At 41.4% G+C, this 20407-nt stretch overlaps 1 protein-coding gene across 7 annotated transcripts in view; it reads right to left on the reverse strand.

Moving 5' to 3' along the window:
* DGKI (diacylglycerol kinase iota) overlaps positions 1–20407 on the reverse strand; it is a 240220-nt gene that overhangs the window by 47063 nt on the left and 172750 nt on the right. For all 7 annotated transcript variants that reach the window (XM_083700075.1, XM_083700078.1, XM_083700077.1 and 4 more), the window contains 3 exons: positions 15646–15746; positions 7522–7601; positions 6781–6825 (listed from right to left, as the gene is read on the reverse strand). In XM_083700075.1, coding sequence (XP_083556201.1) covers positions 6781–6825; positions 7522–7601; positions 15646–15746 — 226 coding nt within the window. The remainder of the gene's footprint in view (positions 1–6780; positions 6826–7521; positions 7602–15645; positions 15747–20407) is intronic.

The following is a 20407-nucleotide window of genomic DNA, read 5'->3' on the forward strand; positions in this document are numbered from 1 at the left end:
CCACCACCAACGCTCCATGCTTGTTACAGTCAAATCCCCAGGATTAGCTACCTTGTCAGCTCCCCTCCCACTTATTTATTTAATGCAGAGAAGTGTGTCCCCTTGGGCAAAGAACAGTTTTTCCGAGTCTTAATATATTTCCGTAACACTGCACCATTCGCATAGTTGCAAATAATATGAAATATATCAACATCGGGGAATAGGAATTTCTTCCTCCTTCTGAGTGAGAAGGTTAATGGGAGCGAGTCTTGACTCACAGGATAGATTGGACTGAGTTTGCTAGGCCTGGTGCAAAGGTGAGGAAAACACACTTAAGACACTTATCCATCACACTTAACACTGAGTAATATAGTGTATCGCAGATATCAGTTATCTTGTGGGGATGCTGCAATAGCAGTTTTATTTTATCATAAATCCTGCCACTGAAATGTTGGTGCAGATATGGTTATTAACTGCATTTCACCTAAAAGTTATTTTCAAGGTGATAGCTGGAGGGATTGCTTTGTCTAACAACCTGTTTCCTACAAAGTCCTGTTGATATTGCAGAGTTAGCTTTCAAATAAACATGCTTAGGATTGCATGTGAAAAATGGCTTTACTTCAAGTAAACACAGGGTTCAGGTGATGAGGAAGCGGTGGGCGGGGTCAGCCAACTTTTGCAGCCGGTACACTGTCCCTTAGACCTTGTGGGGGGCCAGATTATTATTTTTTTGGGGGGGGGGGATGAACGAATTTCTATGCTCCACAAATAACCCAGAAATGCATTTTTAATAAAAGGACACATTCTACTCATGTAAAAACATGCTGATTCCTGGACCGTGTGTGGGCCAGATCTAGAAGGCAATTGGGCTGGATCCGGCCCCTGGGCCTTAGTTTGCCTACCCATGCTCTGGGTGCTGCCTAAGGTATGGTCCAGCAACAGCTACAATACAGTGGTACCTCGGGTTACAGATGCTTCAGGTTACATACGCTTCAGGTTACAGACTCCGCTAACCCAGAAATAGTACCTCGGGTTAAGAACTTTGTTTCAGGATGAGAACAAAAATCCTGCTCTGGTGGCACGGCAGCAGTGGGAGGCCCCATTAGCTAAAGTGGTGCTTCAGGTTAAGAACAGTTTCAGGTTAAGAACTGACGTCAGGAATGAATTAAGTACTTAACCCGAGGTACCACTGTATTAAACTTTTGCAAATATTACTTTATTGTGAATTTAAATGCTTAATCAGGATCGTATACGGAAAGTGAGCTCCCACATGCCTATCCGCCAGGTGATAATGGCAACAACCACTAGGGATGCTTGCATGTGGGAAACAGTACAGAAAGGGAAAGGCTCATGGGAAAAGCACATACTTTGCTTGCAAAATGTGCCAGGTTAAACCCCTCGCATTTCCAGGTAGGAAATGATGGACTCCTGTCTGAAACTCTGGAGAGCTGCTGCCAATCTGTGTAGCTAATACTGAACCAGTCTCAGCACCAGTCAGTTTCGCAGAGAAAGAGCTTCCATGGAATCTCCTAAGCAACACTTTCCAAAGGAATCACCTCACACATTCAGGTGTGAGCCACCCACTGAGTGACATGCATGCATGAATGAACTCTTCGGGGTGAATTCAAATGACTGAAAAATTGCCCCCGGCTGGACAATAAAATCAATGAGCGAGCCAAACAGCCATGCATTTGTCAGATTATTATTTTCCCCAATTGGTTTTTAGGCTGCAATGACGATTACACCCACACACTTTCATTGCAGATTGAAAATCTATCTGGACATGCCATGCCGTGACAGATGGTTGCTCAGCCAATTGTACAATACCTGGAGCTTGCCACACAGCCAGGCCAATTTTCAGTAGTGAGAATCACTCCTATGGGTATTTTTGAACTTTGTGATGGATTATACTGGGCTATTGTGAATCTATATGAGAATAATTGCATATAAGCTGAGCAGTCAGTAACCGGGTCAATAATGTATTGCCAGTGTCATAAGAACATACCTAGAGGAGCAGACCACAGGCTCATCCAGCCCTGTGTCCTCTTCTCACTGTGGTCAACTAGATTCCTGTGGGAAGCTTGGTAGCCAGATATAAGCACAACAGCACTCTCCCGCATTTGTGCTCCACGGAAACTGATGTTAAGAGGCATACAGCCTTCAGCAGTGGAGCAATTATACAGCATCATGGCCAGCCACTGATGTCATTGGTCAAATCATCTGAGTTATGTTAAATGAGTGTTTAGTTTTAAAATACAGCCTCTAAAATGTGCACGGAGAAAAGTAAACAAATGTGGAGCACTAGCCTGTCCCATGTTGTTGTTGTTTAAACATTGCAGCCTGCTAGAGGCTCTTAGCTAGTAAACGAAGCCAGCTTTGAAGAAAGATATAGCACCCTGGCCAAAAATATGGAACCGAACTGTAAATACCATCTGGATTGTGGTCGACTCCAAAAAAACAACTGTTCTTGGCTCATGCATTCTTGGTGTGCAAGAAGCCAGCCCTCTCTGCCTGGGCAATTCCTAAAACCATACTGTTACAACAATTAGGGTTTAATTCATTGAAAGACTCCATCTCTAATTTCTCACGACCAGGCTGATGCTCATTAGCTTGGCATGAGATTTCTGCCGGTGGTTAATGGCCTTTACATCGGTCCCATGAGAAGCTGCAAGATTCGTCTTATTAGCTGCTGCCTCCGGGCTTGTTTTAAGTCGTCTATCTATCATCCACTTCCCTCCTTCGTTATGCAGGATGGGGAAGTAAATGATGCTCCCGACACCCTTCTCATGCAAGCTCCCAAGAGATTCAAAGATATGGCAAACCCAGAAGCAAAGCCTGACTTGTGCTGCTTTTGCAAGAACTATTTCTATCACATAAATCCTCCATCCACTTCACACGCCAGAATCCACCAAAGGATGGCTTCTCCTTCCTACGTTTAGGCATGAACCCTGCTCTGAGTGCGAGTTTCAGAGAGTTTACTTTCTCTGGAAAACAGCAAGCCCTGGAGAATTATGGTGAATTTGTAATACCTTAATTGATTGATTGATTGATTGATTGATTGATTGATTGATTGATTCTTATCACCACCATCACCACCAACAACCTCACTTGGTGAGTGTCAACAGGATTATAGCTAAATAATGTCCAATGTAAAAGAGGAGGATGGTAGCAGCATGCACATCTATGCAGTTTGCAGAAGTACCAAGTTTGGGGGGGTGTTAAGGGGGCAACCCCTGCCATCCCCAAAAATAAAATGGTCCAATAAGGACTGAGCATGCTCAGCTGCCTCAGCACACTGAAAGTCTGGAGGGGGGCCGGGAAGAAAACTGCAGGTGGGACAGGATAGATTCTTCTGGAAGATAGAATTTTTCACTGGCTGGGGCACTGAACAGCAAACCTCCATCCGACAGCATTTTGCTGTAGACCCCAGTGGTAATTGTTTTTGCAGCACAGGAATTCTCAGTTAATCCTAAAAACTGTGATGTGATGGGCACCAAAGGACAGAAAGGAGGAAGCTCCAGGGTACATTGTACAACTGAAAGTGGTGGAAATAAACCACAGGATAGACCCTGCAATATTCTATGCATCCCACGTTGCAGACAGAAAAGTTCAGCTATAGCTGCACTTTAATCTGAGAGGCACCCTTTGGGATTTTTTACAGGATTCTGGGACACTCTCCATCCCTAACCACATTTTTTGGCACCCCAAAAAACTGCATTGATTGCTGGCGCGGCGGTGCCAGCCTCACACATAGACCTGCTTGCTCTGCTGCAGAGAATAGTGCAGTTCTTGCTTGGCTGATCTTCTAATTAACTTGAGTGCAGACACTGCTTTAGGTAAAAGATGCAGAGAATGAGGAATATATGAGAAACACTGACTTTGATAACTCAGATGCAGATAGTTTGACAAGAAGAGGGGAGATTCCTGGGCGCAGCTGCACAGCCAATGCAGCCTTCGCTTTTGGCAGTCATCCACTCAGAGAAGGAATCTATTGACTCTCTCCCTGTAACTTTGTAGAAGGTAACCCAAACACAGCAGCTGAACCAGAGGGAGGTGGAGTTCTCACTTACATGAGGGTGGGTGTCTATGTATTAAACATACTGCAGCAAGCAACACACACAAAAAGGAAGGGAACACAAATCAGCATCTGGAGGCAAGTTTCTCATTTGCAGCTGGGTTCATGGTGATGCTATCTGCTGACTCTCCCCATTCCAAACTCCAGGGAATCCCAGGAATGAAATGTACTTTGTTTATGAGATCTAAAAGTGCCCCAGACACCTTATTAGTGAGACAGGAAGATAGTTCTATTAACTAAAAGGCTCTAGCGCAGGTACTGTCCGCCTTTCTCTCTATAATTCATACCAGGCTGATAACAAGACAATGCTGCTTTGGGTTGAGAGCTCAAAGAGATGCTCAGAGAATATATAAATAACTCCCTGGGAAATTGAAGAGAATCTAGGAGTCCATTCAAAATGAGTAATAATCAAGTGCTGATAATGCACAAGAGGATTCGAAGAGGCTCACTTGCGGTGGGTGGGTGATTCATTGATATACATCAGGGGTGGGGAAGTGGATCTGCCTGGGAGGCCACATTTGTGGGCCACATTTGACAGGTGGGGAGAGCCACTTACTTATCACCTGACATTGCAATGATGTCAGGCAACCTTCTTTGCTCCCAGGGGTCTTCAGAAGCCCTTTTCAAAGCACTACATTGAGAAGCACTTTGCAGGTAGGGGAAAAGCCTGACTTCTGTCCAAGCCAATCTGATTGGTACAGGTGGAGACATCCCTCACCAGAGGAAAGGCAATATGACAGTTCATATTTTACCAACCACAAAACTTGGAAAGCACCACAATCAGGGAAGAGGAGAGGAAACAACTCCATATGCTTGAAACGAGATTTCTGCCAAGCCCGACACATTTCAGAACAGGAGCCTTTCCTTCTTAACAGCAGTCCTCATCAAAAGCAAAGAACTCTGCAGTGACTCCAACAATAATTCCCTTGCTGTTGATGAGAATTGCTGTTCAAAAGCACCCCAAGGAAGGATTTGTTCCGAAATGTGCAGGTCCTGGAAGAAATCTCATTTCAAGCATCTGCAACGACTTCATTGTCCCGTCCCCCTCCAGTTCATATTTTACATTATCCCTCTCCACAATGTGGATTAAAAAGAGACTGGGACCATTTCAATGGCAAACTGTCAAAGATGATGACCCTCACCTATGAAATGCTAGCTGCAAGGAAGCGTGTCAAGGCTCCAGGTTCGTTGCAACAGAAGTAAAGTCCTCACAGATAAGAGATGAGATTATAAACCCATTTCTGGAATGTAGAATTCCAGGTTGCTGATGGGGGATCATATTGTTAAATGTTCCCACATTAAAAACTTTTATGCACCATGAAAATCTATAATCTTAGGGAAAACACAAATCTGGAACCTTTGTCCTGATATTCACTTCTCACTGCAGATGGGGGTCATATAAGTACTACAGTTGTTATTGTAATTATATGTATGTTTTAAACAGATGTTATCTATGTATATAGTTTTAATTTTATTAATGTTTAATTTTTTAATGGTTCTCCCCCCCCCCAAAAAAAAGGTTTTTAGTGATTCTTGTTTCTTTCTTCAAGTTTCCTTGAATCCCATAAGGGAAAAGGGGGGAGGGGTATAAACAAATACATAATAATAATTAAATAATACAGTATATATTATATACTACAGTAATAGTCCATCTCGTGGGACTTGGTATAACTCAAGATTTACTATTTATGTAATAATAATAAAAATGTCAGTTGTGTTCATGCATTTAATGTCATGTCTACTTCGGTCTGGAGTCACAACTTTAGTTGGATCAGGTTTGAAATGTTACTTTTTTATGAAGGGACACTCAGTAAAAAAAAAAGCAGTTTCCTTGTGCTACTGAGGGTCTTGGAAGAACAGTTTTCACTGTTTTGTTCTTAAACTGTAATAATTCACACTGGGGCTTGCTGGTGAACGGCAGGTAATATATTAAATGGTGGTGGTGGTGGTGGCAACGATAATACCTATTCTATGCAAATGTTTGATGTACCTTTTTTTTGGAAGCGAAACACTCTGAAAGAAATGATCCATTACTAACTTCACCTTTTATTGATTTTTCACGCTTTGGAAAGAGCAGCAAAGACTGGCCTGAGACCATCCCGACTGATCTTAATGGCACGAGCCCTTATTCTACATGAGAAAATTCAAAAATGTAGAACACCTCTCTCTCTTTTTATAAGGTAAGTCCCCTTGCTGGTGCTATACTTTATTAAACTCTTCATTTTAGCGTGTGCGCAAGCATGCTGGGGAAAATGATGTGGAAAGTGCATGAAGGTGATAACAAGAGAATATTCCTTAAGGCAAAACAAGATTAAAAATGCAACTCCGTGAATCAGACGAGATTATATTTAAAATGCACGCTGGAGGATGAACCTTCAAAAACAGATTGTAAATGCAAACAGAAACTGCTGCAGGTGATCTTTGCATGAACTGAAAATATCATATAAAAAGGAAGCAAATGTGGCTTTGCCCTCTCTCAAGAGTCATGTCCTGTTTTGCTAGGAATAATAGGTCAAGATTTGCCAGGAAAATATAGAGGACTATTCATGTATGCCACAACAGCAGCTAGAATATTACTAGCCCAAAAATGGAAAGAAGACAAGATACCAAAAGAAGAATGGCAAGAAAAACTGATGGACTACGCTGAAATGGCAAAGCTAGCTGGAAAACTTAGAGACAAGGACAATAGAGACTTTTAAAAAGACTGGGAACCATTTATCTTGTACCTGGTAGTGGACTCTCTGTGTTGTTGAACTTACGGATTGTAAATCCTGGAGGGAGAAAGATCAAAACAATGAATGGTTAGTCCCAAACCAGCTTCAGCCTCCATCGTTTTCCAAACATCCTTGCTAACTTGTTGCCATATACAAACTTCTTCATTAATTATTGTTCAGACATGTCACAAAATGTTGTGTAGGCTCCTATGATGTAAGTAATGGGGCCCTATATAAGGAGCCTATATTCTGCTATTTATAATTATTAGTAGTTTGCATCATATATTTACACCTATTATTATTTCATGTTATAGCAAGTTTATAGAGACTAGATTATGAGTCTTTGCAAATTGTGTTTCTAAAGGAACTTTTGTTATTGCCAAATGCCAATGTGTTTGCATTATTAAGTTTGTTATGAATAAAAAATCATTTTAAGTTAGAGCTTGATAATTATTTCACTATTAATATACTTCTTCTTAATTGTATTTCACTATAAATATACTTCTGCTTAATTGTCTTTCAGTTCAACAATTACTTTGATAAAATATGGTACATATTTTGTTATGTACAAATGGTTTTAGATACCTATTAGGTCCATAAATTACCATATAGCATATATTCAGCACAAAAAACAGCAACAATTTGTTGTTGACAAAGGACAGCTGGACATTACCTTCAGTAGCCTAGGGCCTCATCAAACCTAAATCCAGCCCTGAATACCTGTGTACATGTGTGTAATTTGCGGCAACTCACCTCCTCTAGACGATCCACATACATGCGACAGGTCTCTAAATCACAGTCTCCTCTGACAACTATCATTCCCAGAGGAATAGCTACAGGAATAATAATAATAGTAATAATAATAATAACAATAATAACAATAGTAGTAATAATAATAACTACAGCACATTGCAAAACAGAAAGAAATCACAGTACTGTGCAATCTTTTTAGCAGCACAATCCTATACAACAAGGCTTGTTTGACCTGTGGTCCTCCAGATATTGGCGGACTACAACTCCCATCATCCCTGAAAATTGATCATGCTTACTGAGTTGGAGTCCAACAACACCTGGAGGGTTATAGGTTTGCCGCCTATGGTGTGCCTGGTGCACACCAACCTAGAAAGCCAATGGGATTTAATCCAAGGAAACATGTACTGGATTGCAGTCATACTTTAAAATAGAGGTATCTCAACTGTGGTCACCTCAGCATAGTTAATAATAAAAAAATCAGGATCCATTCAGAAAATCCAGTCAAGGCTGTTCACGACAACATAAAGTGACATTACTACATTTCACATTATTCCCACAGAGAGAGAGAGTAGAAATTTTCATGCTATGTACACCATTGTTCATGGAGCGGGCTTTCATGCGTTTTAGTAATGTAAAGAGCATGGGGAATCAAAGTAAAGCAATTTATTTATTCTTTTTTAAAAAAAATATTTGTTATTTTGACAAAGTAATAAGAATAAATAAATAAGAATAAATTGTTTACCCCACCCCTGAGACCATTCCATTTTAACTATCCAGGCTCCCAAAATTTCAACACTTCTTGCAATGTTTTGACCCCTTTCCGTTTTAACAGTACAAATTCTACAAACACCCTCCATATCTCCTAAAAATAATTTCTCCTGCATATTCCCCATCTTACCCTAATAGCGTGTGTTAATTTATCATTAATAGCTAATATCCCGCAACTCTTTATACCAGTCTTCCATTTTATATTTACTTTGCCCCTTCCACTTCCTAGCTATAATAACTTGTGCAGCTGTCAATAAATTTGGGAGCAAGTCCAGTAAAGCCATTCAAAACACCATGGAAACACTGGGTTTCATTAACATCTGGTCATTTATCCCCATTTGTAAAAAAACAAAAATCACAGAAAAGAAATTGCATGTGTCCTAGTCTCCTAGGAGCTTTGGACACAATCCGCCAGGAGGTTCTCCTGTTCAATCCCCACTGAAGTGAATCAGAGCTGTGTAGGAGCAGGGAACCTGTGACCCTGCAGATGTTGCTGGACTACAAGTCCCATCACCCCTCACTATTGGTCATGCAGGCTGGGGCTGATGGGAGCTGGAGTTCAATAATATCTGGAGGGCTGCAGTTGTCCATCCCTAGTGTAGAACCACAGTACTTCTTGCATAGCTCCCATTCAGTGTGCAGTAGAATTTCTTAGTGAATTATGCTCTTTGCCCTAATACTGCTAATCCTTCCACCTTTGCAAGAGTGTGTATGAGCATGGACCTCTCTACCCAGCAGCATTGACAACAGTGCTGGAACAGTTTAAGAATAAGCTAACCCAGGCATCATTGACACTGTATTTTTGTAGTGCACAGAAACTGAATAACAACAACTCCTTTTCAAAAATCCATACTCGGTGCATTTCAAATACATGGGAGAGCTTTAAATTCAGATGAAAAACCTTCAAGATTACATATTGATGCATCATTAAACAATTTAGTTTTCTTCTATCAAACTCATCACAAACTGCTTACGGTTGATCATATTATGAGCTCTAAGCTGGCTGCAATGGCTTAAGAATTAAAGGACTGTTTCTGACATTCATTTCTGCCATGCTGGAAATTAATGAATAGTCTGCAGTTGGCACTTTGTTTAATGCAGAGCTTTTAAAGGCATAAGAAGCAACAGCAGGCTAATATTCTCCCCCCCCCCCATGTATTTTCACTCTGTTTACCTTTCCATACATCTCATGTGAGCTTTAATTTAGCTCCTGTGCCAGGGCTCAGAATACAAGGCAGGTGGGACCTGGCCCCCTTCTCTTGTAACCCATAGCTATAATATTTCGAAGGCAGTTGAAGGGGACAAGGAGTGATTTGATGACAATGAGAAAGAAACAGTGTATGAAGCTTCTGTATTTCATTAAAAGCCCCCTACCTTTCCCCCAATAAATCAAGTGTTGCACAATGCTACTTTAAGCAACAAGGATACTCTTATCAACATTAATCAGTGCAGCCCTCCTAATGTGGAAGTACTTTGTCCTATTCATGTGAAAGGGGGGAAATACCCTAGTAATAGACTACTGGCATCAAGACGTGTTAAATGCAGTCCATGGGTGAGATGTTCCAGAGAGCCTTTTCAGAAGATGCCTATCAAGTTAGATCTGCAGACACTAGCCACTACTGACACTAGCAAATTAGGTGACCATGCCCTCCTTGTGCCTCCCACTTCTCTTTCATTAACTGGGCAGGAACTCAACTGCAGGTACATAAATATTGGGAGGGATCTTTTTAAAGCAAAATTAACAAACAACTGCAGTGGCATTAGAGTTCGTGGACTACAGCCCACTTCATCAGAAGCATTAGGGGAAATCCTCATTGCCAAGTATCTATACACACATTTACAGAAGAAAATATAAGCAGTGCATCCACAAAGACCATGAAATGCAATAACTCGTTTCATGCATTATCCTCCAGGTGATCATTATCATTCAGCTCTTTTGCCTGGCTAGAACGTCCACTTGAACTATAACAATGCTTCTTGTCTGAATGAAGAGATGCTAACTGTAGAAGCCACTTACTTTTGCATGGCTGGACTGTACAAAGGTGAGCATCAGTATCACATCCATTGCCCTGCCCACCAATGGCATAAATTAGGGAATACAGACCCCGGTTTGAAAAGGGTTCTCTTCATCCCTGTTCTTAGTGCAAATGTCAGAAGTTTTCAAAAGTGACATCAAGGCACTGATAAGATGTGACATGGACATGGCTGTCAAACTTCTTTGACAGAGTAAAGTCTGCTTGCATACTATTATTGGTTAGCTTATCGTGCCATAAAAAAGAAGTAGTTGAAGAACTATGATTTAAGGGCTTGCTGGGATCTCGTTTTGATGCTTCCTCATTAGCTGCTGGTTTCTATCTTTTTACAACAATAACCAGTACATCACTGCTGTTCCTGTAAGTGGGATAAGAGAGAGCTGGTTCATAAATTCTCGTGCTATTTTCTTCTATTAAACTTTTCAGCACGGGGGAAATGAGTGTGTTTTTATCAGAAGCAAGAGCTCCATTTCGCCTGCTGAAATATTACACCGAAACAAAGCAGTCATTCCATTTTTGGCCGAGTGCTGCTGACAGGGGCTACTTAATTCTGAGCACGGTGACATCACATCGCTCGTGCCTTCGGTAATCTGGACAAACTCCAGGTTCAAATCAGCCCTTGGCAAAGTGCTCACAGGTAGAAAATACACACACACACGCAGCCGCTAGTAGGCTTATGTGGTGGTGGGATGAAGAGCTCTGTCAGTTCTAGGAACTGCCAATTTAATTTCCCATAATGCTCCTGGTGCATCATCATCCTGGGTCCTTAAATCACAGCTCCCAACTGACTGGTACTTCTACAAAATACTTTTAAAGAGGGGAGGGGAGGGGACACTGTGGCCCCAATAGCTGCCGGAGAATGCCACATACTGATTTTGTGCCATCCTGGAACTGCGTCACTGGGGAGAATGAGGAGAAAACACAGGTCAGCAGTTGGCAATGCATTCGTCATGGCATATGGTTAGACACTGGCATTGACACTAGGAGGTTTGTCTTCTTCTGCCTTCTGGAAAATCCAGAGCAGTAGCTTTTCTTTGCTGAACATCAGGCTTCAGCTTCTAGCTTTGGTGCACTGGCTTTACAGACTCTGAACTAGAGGTCCAGATCTATATTTGGGCACAGCTGCTTGACTCAGCCTGGCCTTGCCAGTATCATACAACTGGCAGTTACTATGTGATGCCAGGATGGGGAACCTGTGGCCCTCCAGATGTTGTCAGTCTACAGGTCCCATCATCCCTGTTCATTGGCCATACCTGTGGAGAGCCACAGGTTCCCATTCCTGATGAAAATGTTACAATTAAAATAAATTATGCAAATTGAGCCTATTTGTATAGATCAGATTATTTCATGTAACTGCTCCAGAATTCAAGTCACCCAGGACTTCTGAGGAGGAAAGGATTTGACACTTGGAAGATACAACAGCAAAGTCTTCTATGGATAAGTAGCCAAAGGGATGAATGAAGCCCCTTCTATCTGGTGAATTAAACGCATTCTCAAGTGCTTTTTCAGTTTCTGATGTTTCACCAAGTACTACCCACACATTTTTGAGCACCTTTCAGCTATTAAGACAATGAGCCTAATTTAAAAATTAGAAATTTAAGATTTTTGTTACTTTCTCCACTAATTCATTTTGCTTCCCTTTGATGTGACATTCACCTATATTGAGATTTTGGAAGTCATTCCAAAATTACTCACCGGGTGGAAACTGTTGTATCAGAAGAACGCTTACCATTAAAGAACAAATGAACTAAGCAATTTGGTTGGACAAATTCATCTTTGGGGAATGATTTGGTTAAAGTGAAGGAACTTGAATTGGATTACCTCTCAAGCATACACACACACACACACACACACACACACACACACACATTTACTGTCCTAAGTGAATACCTGTACCTCTTATAAGAATATTGTTCCATTCTATCACCAAAGTGCTCTGATGGGAGACAGAAAGAACTAAAATAAAATAGTGGAGTGAGTAACAAAAATGGGGTAAAATAAGTTTTTAAAAAATGGTTGTTTCAATATTACAAAGGAAAGGATGGAATCATTTAATTTCTTGGAAGGATTTCAAAAATGAGTTGTCTACCTCCAGTGGAGCCCAGATTAATCTTCTCTGAACAGCATGTATGAAGAGTTGGATGCAGGAGTAAAAAAATTCAATTTCAGATGAGGCCACTGATAGAATCAAATTGGTATTTCAAGCAAACAAGAAGAGCAACATTTATTTACTCTGAGTTTGGATGATCCAGGTTATTACGCTGGTGTCGAAGTATTTGATGCTCCATCATGAAGACATGTCTCAGGCAAAAATCTTAATAGCTTTCCTGCAGGGCTCCCAAAGGGATAATAAAATGGCTCATTCTTAAACGGGTTTCTATGTTATGATTTTCATCATTTACTGCCTATTTAGGTGGGCAAGATTGAAAGGGGAACATTGGGGAAGAGTCATGACCCATGCATTTGGAGACTGATCTACAGCTTTTTCCGCAAAAGAGAGACATCCACAATAAGCTGGACTGGACATCCTAGTAAACCATGACTTAATGTAGGGGAAGCCAAAGTGATACCCTCCAGGTGCTGAACTACAACTCCAATTATCCCACCAGCACTGGTCATGATGGCTTAGGCTGATGGCAAATGAAGTGCAACAACTAGAGGGCCCCACATTGATTATTCCTGTTTTAACGTGATGGAAGAAGGCATAGCAAGTCAAAGACTCATTTTCTCCTTGCCCTTCTCACTCCTCCTGTGGCACATCCACAAGGAAATGAAGCTTTCACTTCCATTTTTGACTAACCACGGTTTAGCATTACACATGAACCCGAAACTGTGATTAACCTTAACTGTGGTTTGTTAAGCTAAGCTGTCTTCATAACTCTTAGTTTGAAGTGAGCTGGTTTAAAACAAACTACAGATAAGGTGAATCATAGTTTGCCAGGTTCAAATGAAACAAGCTGTTTTCTTAAAAAACTGAAGAAAAGGCTTCCAATACCTTCACCGCTGGAGAGGGGAGCATGAGTGGGTAAGTCAAAGGCCATTTATCGTTAGATTTATATCCTGCCTTTCCTCCAAGGAGCTCAAAGTGACATGAATGGTTCTCCTGCTCTCTGTTTTTCTCCTACCCTCACAACAGCCTTGTGAGGTAGGCTAGACTGAGAGACTGTTGCTGGGCCAAAGCCACCCAGTGAGTTTCATGACCAAGTGGGGATTTGAAGCCTAGTCTCCCATGTCTTAGTCCATTGCTCCCACTGGCCATTTTCCTTATCTTCTCCACAGAGATGATGCTCACAGCTGGGAGCAGAAAGAAAGTCTACAGTCCCCAAATGTCTTCTTTCATGTCCCTCCAATAAATAAAGGTTTATCATTATGTCCAAACTGCCCTGTTGTGTTGGAGGCACCACGCCACAACGTTACAAAGGTGAATCACCTCTGCTGTTGCAATCTGGCAATTTTTTCCCTCAGGCAAATGATTTTGCTCAATAAAGAGTTCTGCTCAGCACCATCCAAGACAGCTCTCCCACCACAAACCAGGCAGTCGACATTAGCTAGCATAATTTCAATAATTAATATGCTTTCTCCCCACAAACCCTAACAATTATCTTCATGAAGAATGTTTGGCAAACCCATGACGAAGGCTTTAATTTTCTGGGTGGAAATATGTAGCAAGAGATGGCACTAGTCTTGTTAGAAGAACCTGTGCTCCCATTATTGAGACCATCAGCTTTCAACTCTGGAGAAAGAGTACCAGTGAACAGTGAAAAGTGTGTGTGTGTGTGTGTGTGTGTGTGTGTGTGTGTTGGGTGTGTGTGTGTGGGAGCATAAAACTGTCTAAACAGAATAACCATATTTCTACAAGAAGATAAGCAAACCAATTAGAAGATTTGCCATCCAGTAATTACCAGGGAATCCCATATTGTAAAAAAAGGAAGCTGCAGCTTTGTTACATAACAAACAGCCTCCTTGTAATTGAATATGAATAATGAGCCAGATGCATGAACAAGACTCTATTAAACTGTTATCGCAAGCAGCCACATCCTGCACTGATTAATGACTCTGTGCATGTCACCAAGGAAAAGGACTTTATTTTAAGGTGTTGCCGTCAACAACATCGCCAGATTGGCTGACCTCTCCCTTGGACTTCTGCATCATTGATTGAACGTGACCATTAATTGCTACAGTACTTTCTCCCAGAAATTGTGTATTGTTTTTCTCAGCGGAGCTGTGAAGTTCAAGGTTGATAAGGTCTTAACTGAGAATCAGGAAAAATAATGGGAATCTTCTCCATGACTACAAGGGTATTTGCATGAGGCCCTTATGGTATAAGACATTTGTATCATTCATATGCCAAAATGGAGCAGAACAGAATGAAGTGTTTCAGCCTTTTGCCATTCCGTGCAGACTTGCCAGATGTCTCAAGAAAGTGCACCAGCAGGTCATGATGGCGTTATCCATATGGTATGGGTTTCTTCCAAACAAGTGGCCTGCCTGCTCTGAAAAGAGGGGTTGCTACTTTTGCCTTATCCACCACAGCTGTCCATTGTCACACCAGATCTCTATCTTCAGGGCTTTTCTTGATTCCCTGTTTGCTCAACCATTACAGTCATACCTCATGTTACGTTTGCTTCATGTTACTTTTTTTCAGGTTGTATCCCACGGCGACCCAGAAGTACCGAAAAGGGTTACTTCTGGGTTTCGCCGCTTGCGCATGCGCAGAAGCGCTAAGTTGCGCTTCGCACATGCACACAAGCACCAAATTGCACTGCGCACCTGTGCAGATATGGCACTTCAGGTTGCAGGCTTTTCATGTTGCGAACGGGCCTCTGGAACGGATCCCATTTGCAACCAGAGGTACCACTGTATACCTATAATGATCGTATCTGCTTTGGAGATTGTTTCTTGCAACAAAGGGCTAAACGTCATAGAGGGATCAGCTGGTTTCTGTTTTCAGGAAGTGTCCAACTACAGGAGCAGCATTTTAAAAGAAAATGTGCTGGTAAACACAGGGGAAGTCCCAACTGCCTCTTTCAAAATGGCGCCAAGCTATAAGTTTGGAGGGCAGGAGATGCTATAAATGCACACAAATCTTCTTGCCCAATGTTTTCCCTCATAAAAGCCACCTTGCCAGGCGTCAGGAATGCACTTGGGTTCTGTGGAGCACAAAGCAGAGAAGGCAGGACCTGACAGCAAATGGCTATTGACTAAGCCCAACCAAAACATGTCAGCCTAATATCAAAAGGCTACCTATATACATACCTATATACATAGGAGAACACATGAATGCAGTTATACTAATCAGCCATATGTTTATATATATACTTACAAGCTTCCCGAAGCTTTTCCTTGTCATAATGCAGTCCCTCATAATCCTGTAAACTAATTCTGTTCACTCTGATCCTCAGGCGCTCTAAGACGGCATGGGGACTGCAAGGAAAGGCGAGAGAAATGTTAGGCAGGGTCACAGCTAACATCGGTTTTCAGAAGAGAGAATCTGATTTTCCTAGAATGAGCTGCAATGAGAGACAAAGAACAGAAGCAAAAAGCAAAAAATAAAAATCAAATCCCCACGAGCACTGAGCTGCCAATCTCAAAACACGAGATTTCTGCAAATGAAACAGTTCAGCCTTTGATTCAATGGAACAGCATTCCTTGAAGGTCACAGGGGTCAACAAGTCCTTTTGAGAAAGTCAGAAAAGTTTCCGTTTCAAATCTGGCGTGCACCTGCTGGGTTTTTTTCCATTAAAAATTTGAAATCTGCCCAGCTGTAGATTAGGACTTCCTACAGAGGACCTTATGTGGGAGACTCAGCTATCTAAGATGAGGAGGAAGGCTACCTGAGAGGCCCTTCTCTAAAGTAGTTCTCAAGCTGGGAAAAGCTTTTCCCCAGAGAGGTTTGTCTGATTATTAAATAAATAAATAAATAAATAAATAAATAAATAAATAAATAAATAAATAAATAAATTTATTAGACACCTTCCCTCGCCACAGGCAGCTCAAGGCATCTTTACAAAAATAAAACCAACCAACCAACAAATAAAAAAAAACCCTATACATTCATTAAAACTAAGGATGGAAATAAATAAGTAAATAACCCCCTTTGTTGTTGTTGTCTTTTCTGAACCAGGATTTTGCTGCCTGTTCTCAACTTGATTTTATATTTTAATGGATTTATTTATTATCTATCATCTATCTATCTATCATCTATCTATCTATCATCTATCTATCTATCTATCTAGTCTATCTATCTATATTCTTAGGGCCGTGCATAGATAGATAACTTAACAATGGCATAACAGTACCTATAAATGCAGCTTAGCACAACACACCTGACCCAATTTCTCTAGACAAAGTAACAGGCATATCCTGAACTCCAGATACTTTAGGAAACATTCTAGATTTGCTATTGAATAAAAAGACAATCAAAGTTCACCCCTGCCAATAACTGTTTGAAGCGAACAGCACCTACATTCCAATGAATGATTAGCAAACAGTTTAATAAGGAATTTATTATAAGCAGAAGTCTCATCAATGCTGACTCCAGGTTTTGGAGGTACCTTAGACAAGACATCCTCCCTGATTGAGTCTACCTTCTCACTGCAACAGATCCAAGTGGCTTTGGAGCAATCAAGCAGTGTAAAATTTTTATATAATAATATCTGACCATGCCAACCCTCAGTAACTTAAATCCATTCATATCAATGGGTCTGATTCAATTAGCTATCACTCTGTAATGCAATAGCTACGTTTATACTCTGGGCAATAGTTTTATCACAGGAGGAGGGCTGTCTTTAGATGGTAATGTACATTGCTTTGCTCACTTCAATATGTGCTACATTTTGGGGGGGGTGTCTGTTTATACCGCCCTCATGGCACCACTGCGTATAAGCTAGAGGAATGTTTCTCAAAAGAACCAGTTGGATGCAAAGCAGAGAGCCAGTGGTTAAAAGCGGTAGTCTCGTAATCTGGGGAACTGGGTTCGCTTCCCTGCTCCTCCACATGCAGCTGCTGGGTGACCTTGGGCCAGTCACACTTCTCTGAAGTCTCTCAGCCCCACTCACCTCACAGAGTGTTTGTTGTAGGGGAGGAAGGGAAAGGAGATTGTTAGCCGCTTTGAGACTCCTTCGGGTAGTGATAAAGCGGGATATCAAATCCAAACTCTTCTTCTCTTCTTCTTCAAACAAAGAATGGTATATAACCATTTTTATTTATTAGTTAGTTGGTTAGTTTCTTCGTTACATTAATACACTGCCTTACTCCAAGGAAATCAAGGTTACATGGTGTTCCCTTCCACATTTTACCCTCACAACAACCATGTGAGGTAGGTTAGATTGAGAGGCAGTGACTTGCTCAAGGTCACCCAGTGAGCTTCTTTTCTGAGTGGAGATTTGAACTCTGGTCTCCCACGTCATAGTCCAACACTCTAACCACTGCTCCACACTGGCCATTTTCCTTGCCTTGTCCACAGAGGTGATGTCAGCGGTTGGGAACAGAAAGCATGCCTATAGTCCTCAAATGTCTTCTCCCACGGGATTTCTTTTAAAAAATGGGCTTAACATTTATTAATATTGGTCTCAGAGCAGGTTGTGACATGTGGCTCTTTGTTATTTTATGCATCCAGCTTCAACAACAACAACAAAACAGCACTTTCCTTTCAAAAAGTAAACTTACACTGTATGAATTATTGCATCATTACTCCTTAGCTTAAAATCTACCAGACCTTTTGGACCTAAGGCGATATATTTTCACTGACCTCTGGAGTCTATGGAGAAGGCAATTAGCAAATATCTCTGAGGAAGCTGAATTTGTTCCTTGGTTGATTGCTATAAACAGGTCTGTCACCTCTGGACAAATTTTAAAAACCTAGAAACAACCTGAGCGCAAACTCCCTATTAAAGCAGCACCTAAAGGCAGAGACTGTCTGGTCTTGGAAGTGACAGGAAGTAACAGTCAGTAACTACGGGTTAAGACCATGAACTGAAAATACATATATAATATATAATTTTCTTGTTGTTGTTCATTGCAGCAAGCAACGAGGAATACAACACATTTCTGAGCTTCAGAGATTATGCTGGAATTTTAACGGATTCTAAGAATAGCGAACCAAACCAGCTGAAATAATTATGGTTTTCACATTGCTCTGGACAGACAATAATTCCCCAGTGCTAAATAGCAGCTGCCATGCTGCCCAGGTGCCCTCAGATGTCAAAAAAAAACCCTCTCTCTATGCAAGGCAAGCTGTCATGATTCGTCTGAGACAGAAAGCTGCACCCATAACTTCCTGAGCAGCTTCAGGGGACAGCTGTCTGCTTTAGCTGGCATTCGGACATCTCATCTAACAGGGTAGGATCTACCTGCTGCTTCTTTTGTTTTTGTAGGTAGATCTGGAGATTCAGAACTCTGGGGATAAGGAGAAAGCAGCAGGCGAATAACAGCAGGCTGCAAGCCAGGTGATTCAGTCCCTTTCTTGACTCAGACATTTATTTAACATTCAAAAAGAAGTTGACTGAGAAATTAAGATCAATATGATGGATGGTGCCAGTGCCCTCTAAAGTCACAGGAGGTGGGAAAATCAGGGAGGGGGCGTAAATTAAATATTGACAAGACTTTTAAAGAATTATATGGGCTACATTTTTTTATTTTACTTGTGTTGACCTGCGGTTGTTGCTTTGGGTGGTGACTGCGTGGTTTTGTGTGGTTTCTCATTAGATGGTACAATATGAGATAATGTATAAAAACACATTTTTATATGGAAAGGTGATTTTAAAAATGCCAGAGAGCAGATAATGAAATGAACCAAGTCCTCAGACTTCAATCAACACAAGTATTCAATTGAATAGTCCATGTCTGAGGAAAGGGGATGTATTCCAGCAACGTTGCAGTGAAAAACTGAAAGACTAATCGACACAGAACAAAATAAGAAATGGCAGCTTCCTCAGTGCTCTAGAAATTGTCTCTCTCTTCCCCTTCAGACAAGCACCTTGTCACCACTATCTGGATATGTTGGCGTAAGAACAAGATACAGAGATGAGTACCCTATTCTTTTAAGTTTTGAGTGCTGCCTAGGCCATTTGGATAACGAGTTGTTGTTGTTCCTCAGAAGACCTGAGGAAACGCATATATAATATCAAATATAAAGCTTACATTTAATTTTGCAACTGCATCTTTAGGGAAAGGATGTCCACAATAATATTGAAGAATCCATTTTTTACCACTTCCAGCATTTTTAAGACAGGGATTATATTGGCCGATCTAATTCTAACATATTTATTTTGAAATTATTGGCCACTTCTTGCAGAGCTGCCATTTATTTTATACAGCGCTTAAGTTGAGTGAAGATTTTCTGTGATCCCTTGTAGCCTTATCCACATCCTTTAGAAAGTTGCTGGGAATCAAACTGAGCGGGGAAGAGTATTGTTACACTCAGGTCCTGCATGTGGGCTTCTCATGGGCATCTAAGTTGACACCTGTGGGAGCAGGATACTGGATAATGATGGGTCTTTGGCCTCAACCAGTTCTTCTCATGTCTTTTTATTTGTCTACCAGTACTGGACAAACAAGGGATGCGGGTGGCGCTGTTGGTTAAACAACAGAGCCTAGGACTTGCCGATCAAAAGGTAGGCGGTTTGAATCCCCGCGACGGCATGAGCTCCCGTTGCCTGGTCCCTGCTCCTGCCAACCTAGCAGTTCGAAAGCACATCAAAGTGCAAGTAGATAAATAGGTACAGCTCCGGCAGAAAGGTAAACAGTGTTTCCGTTCGCTGCTCTGGTTCTCCAGAAGTGGCTTAGTCATTCTGGCAACATGACCCAGAAGCTGTACACTGGCTCCCTCAGCCAATAAAGCGAGATGAGCGCCGCAACCCTAGAGTTGGCCACAACTGAACCTAATGGTCAGGGGTCCCTTTACCTTTACCTTTACTGGACGAACAAATCCAGAAACTAGGTTTCCGAGATGTTGCAGGTATGCAGTTCACTGTAGACTTTGCAGCGATTTCTCAGTCATAAATTACAAATCAACATGGGCATTTCTGAGACCAGAAAGCCTCTGGGAAATGCAATAGCTATGTATTCATATAAGAGGTTCTGTC

This window comes from Podarcis gaigeae (genome assembly GCF_964106915.1).
Source record: "Podarcis gaigeae genome assembly, chromosome: 10".
NCBI classification, from domain to species: domain Eukaryota; kingdom Metazoa; phylum Chordata; class Lepidosauria; order Squamata; family Lacertidae; genus Podarcis; species Podarcis gaigeae.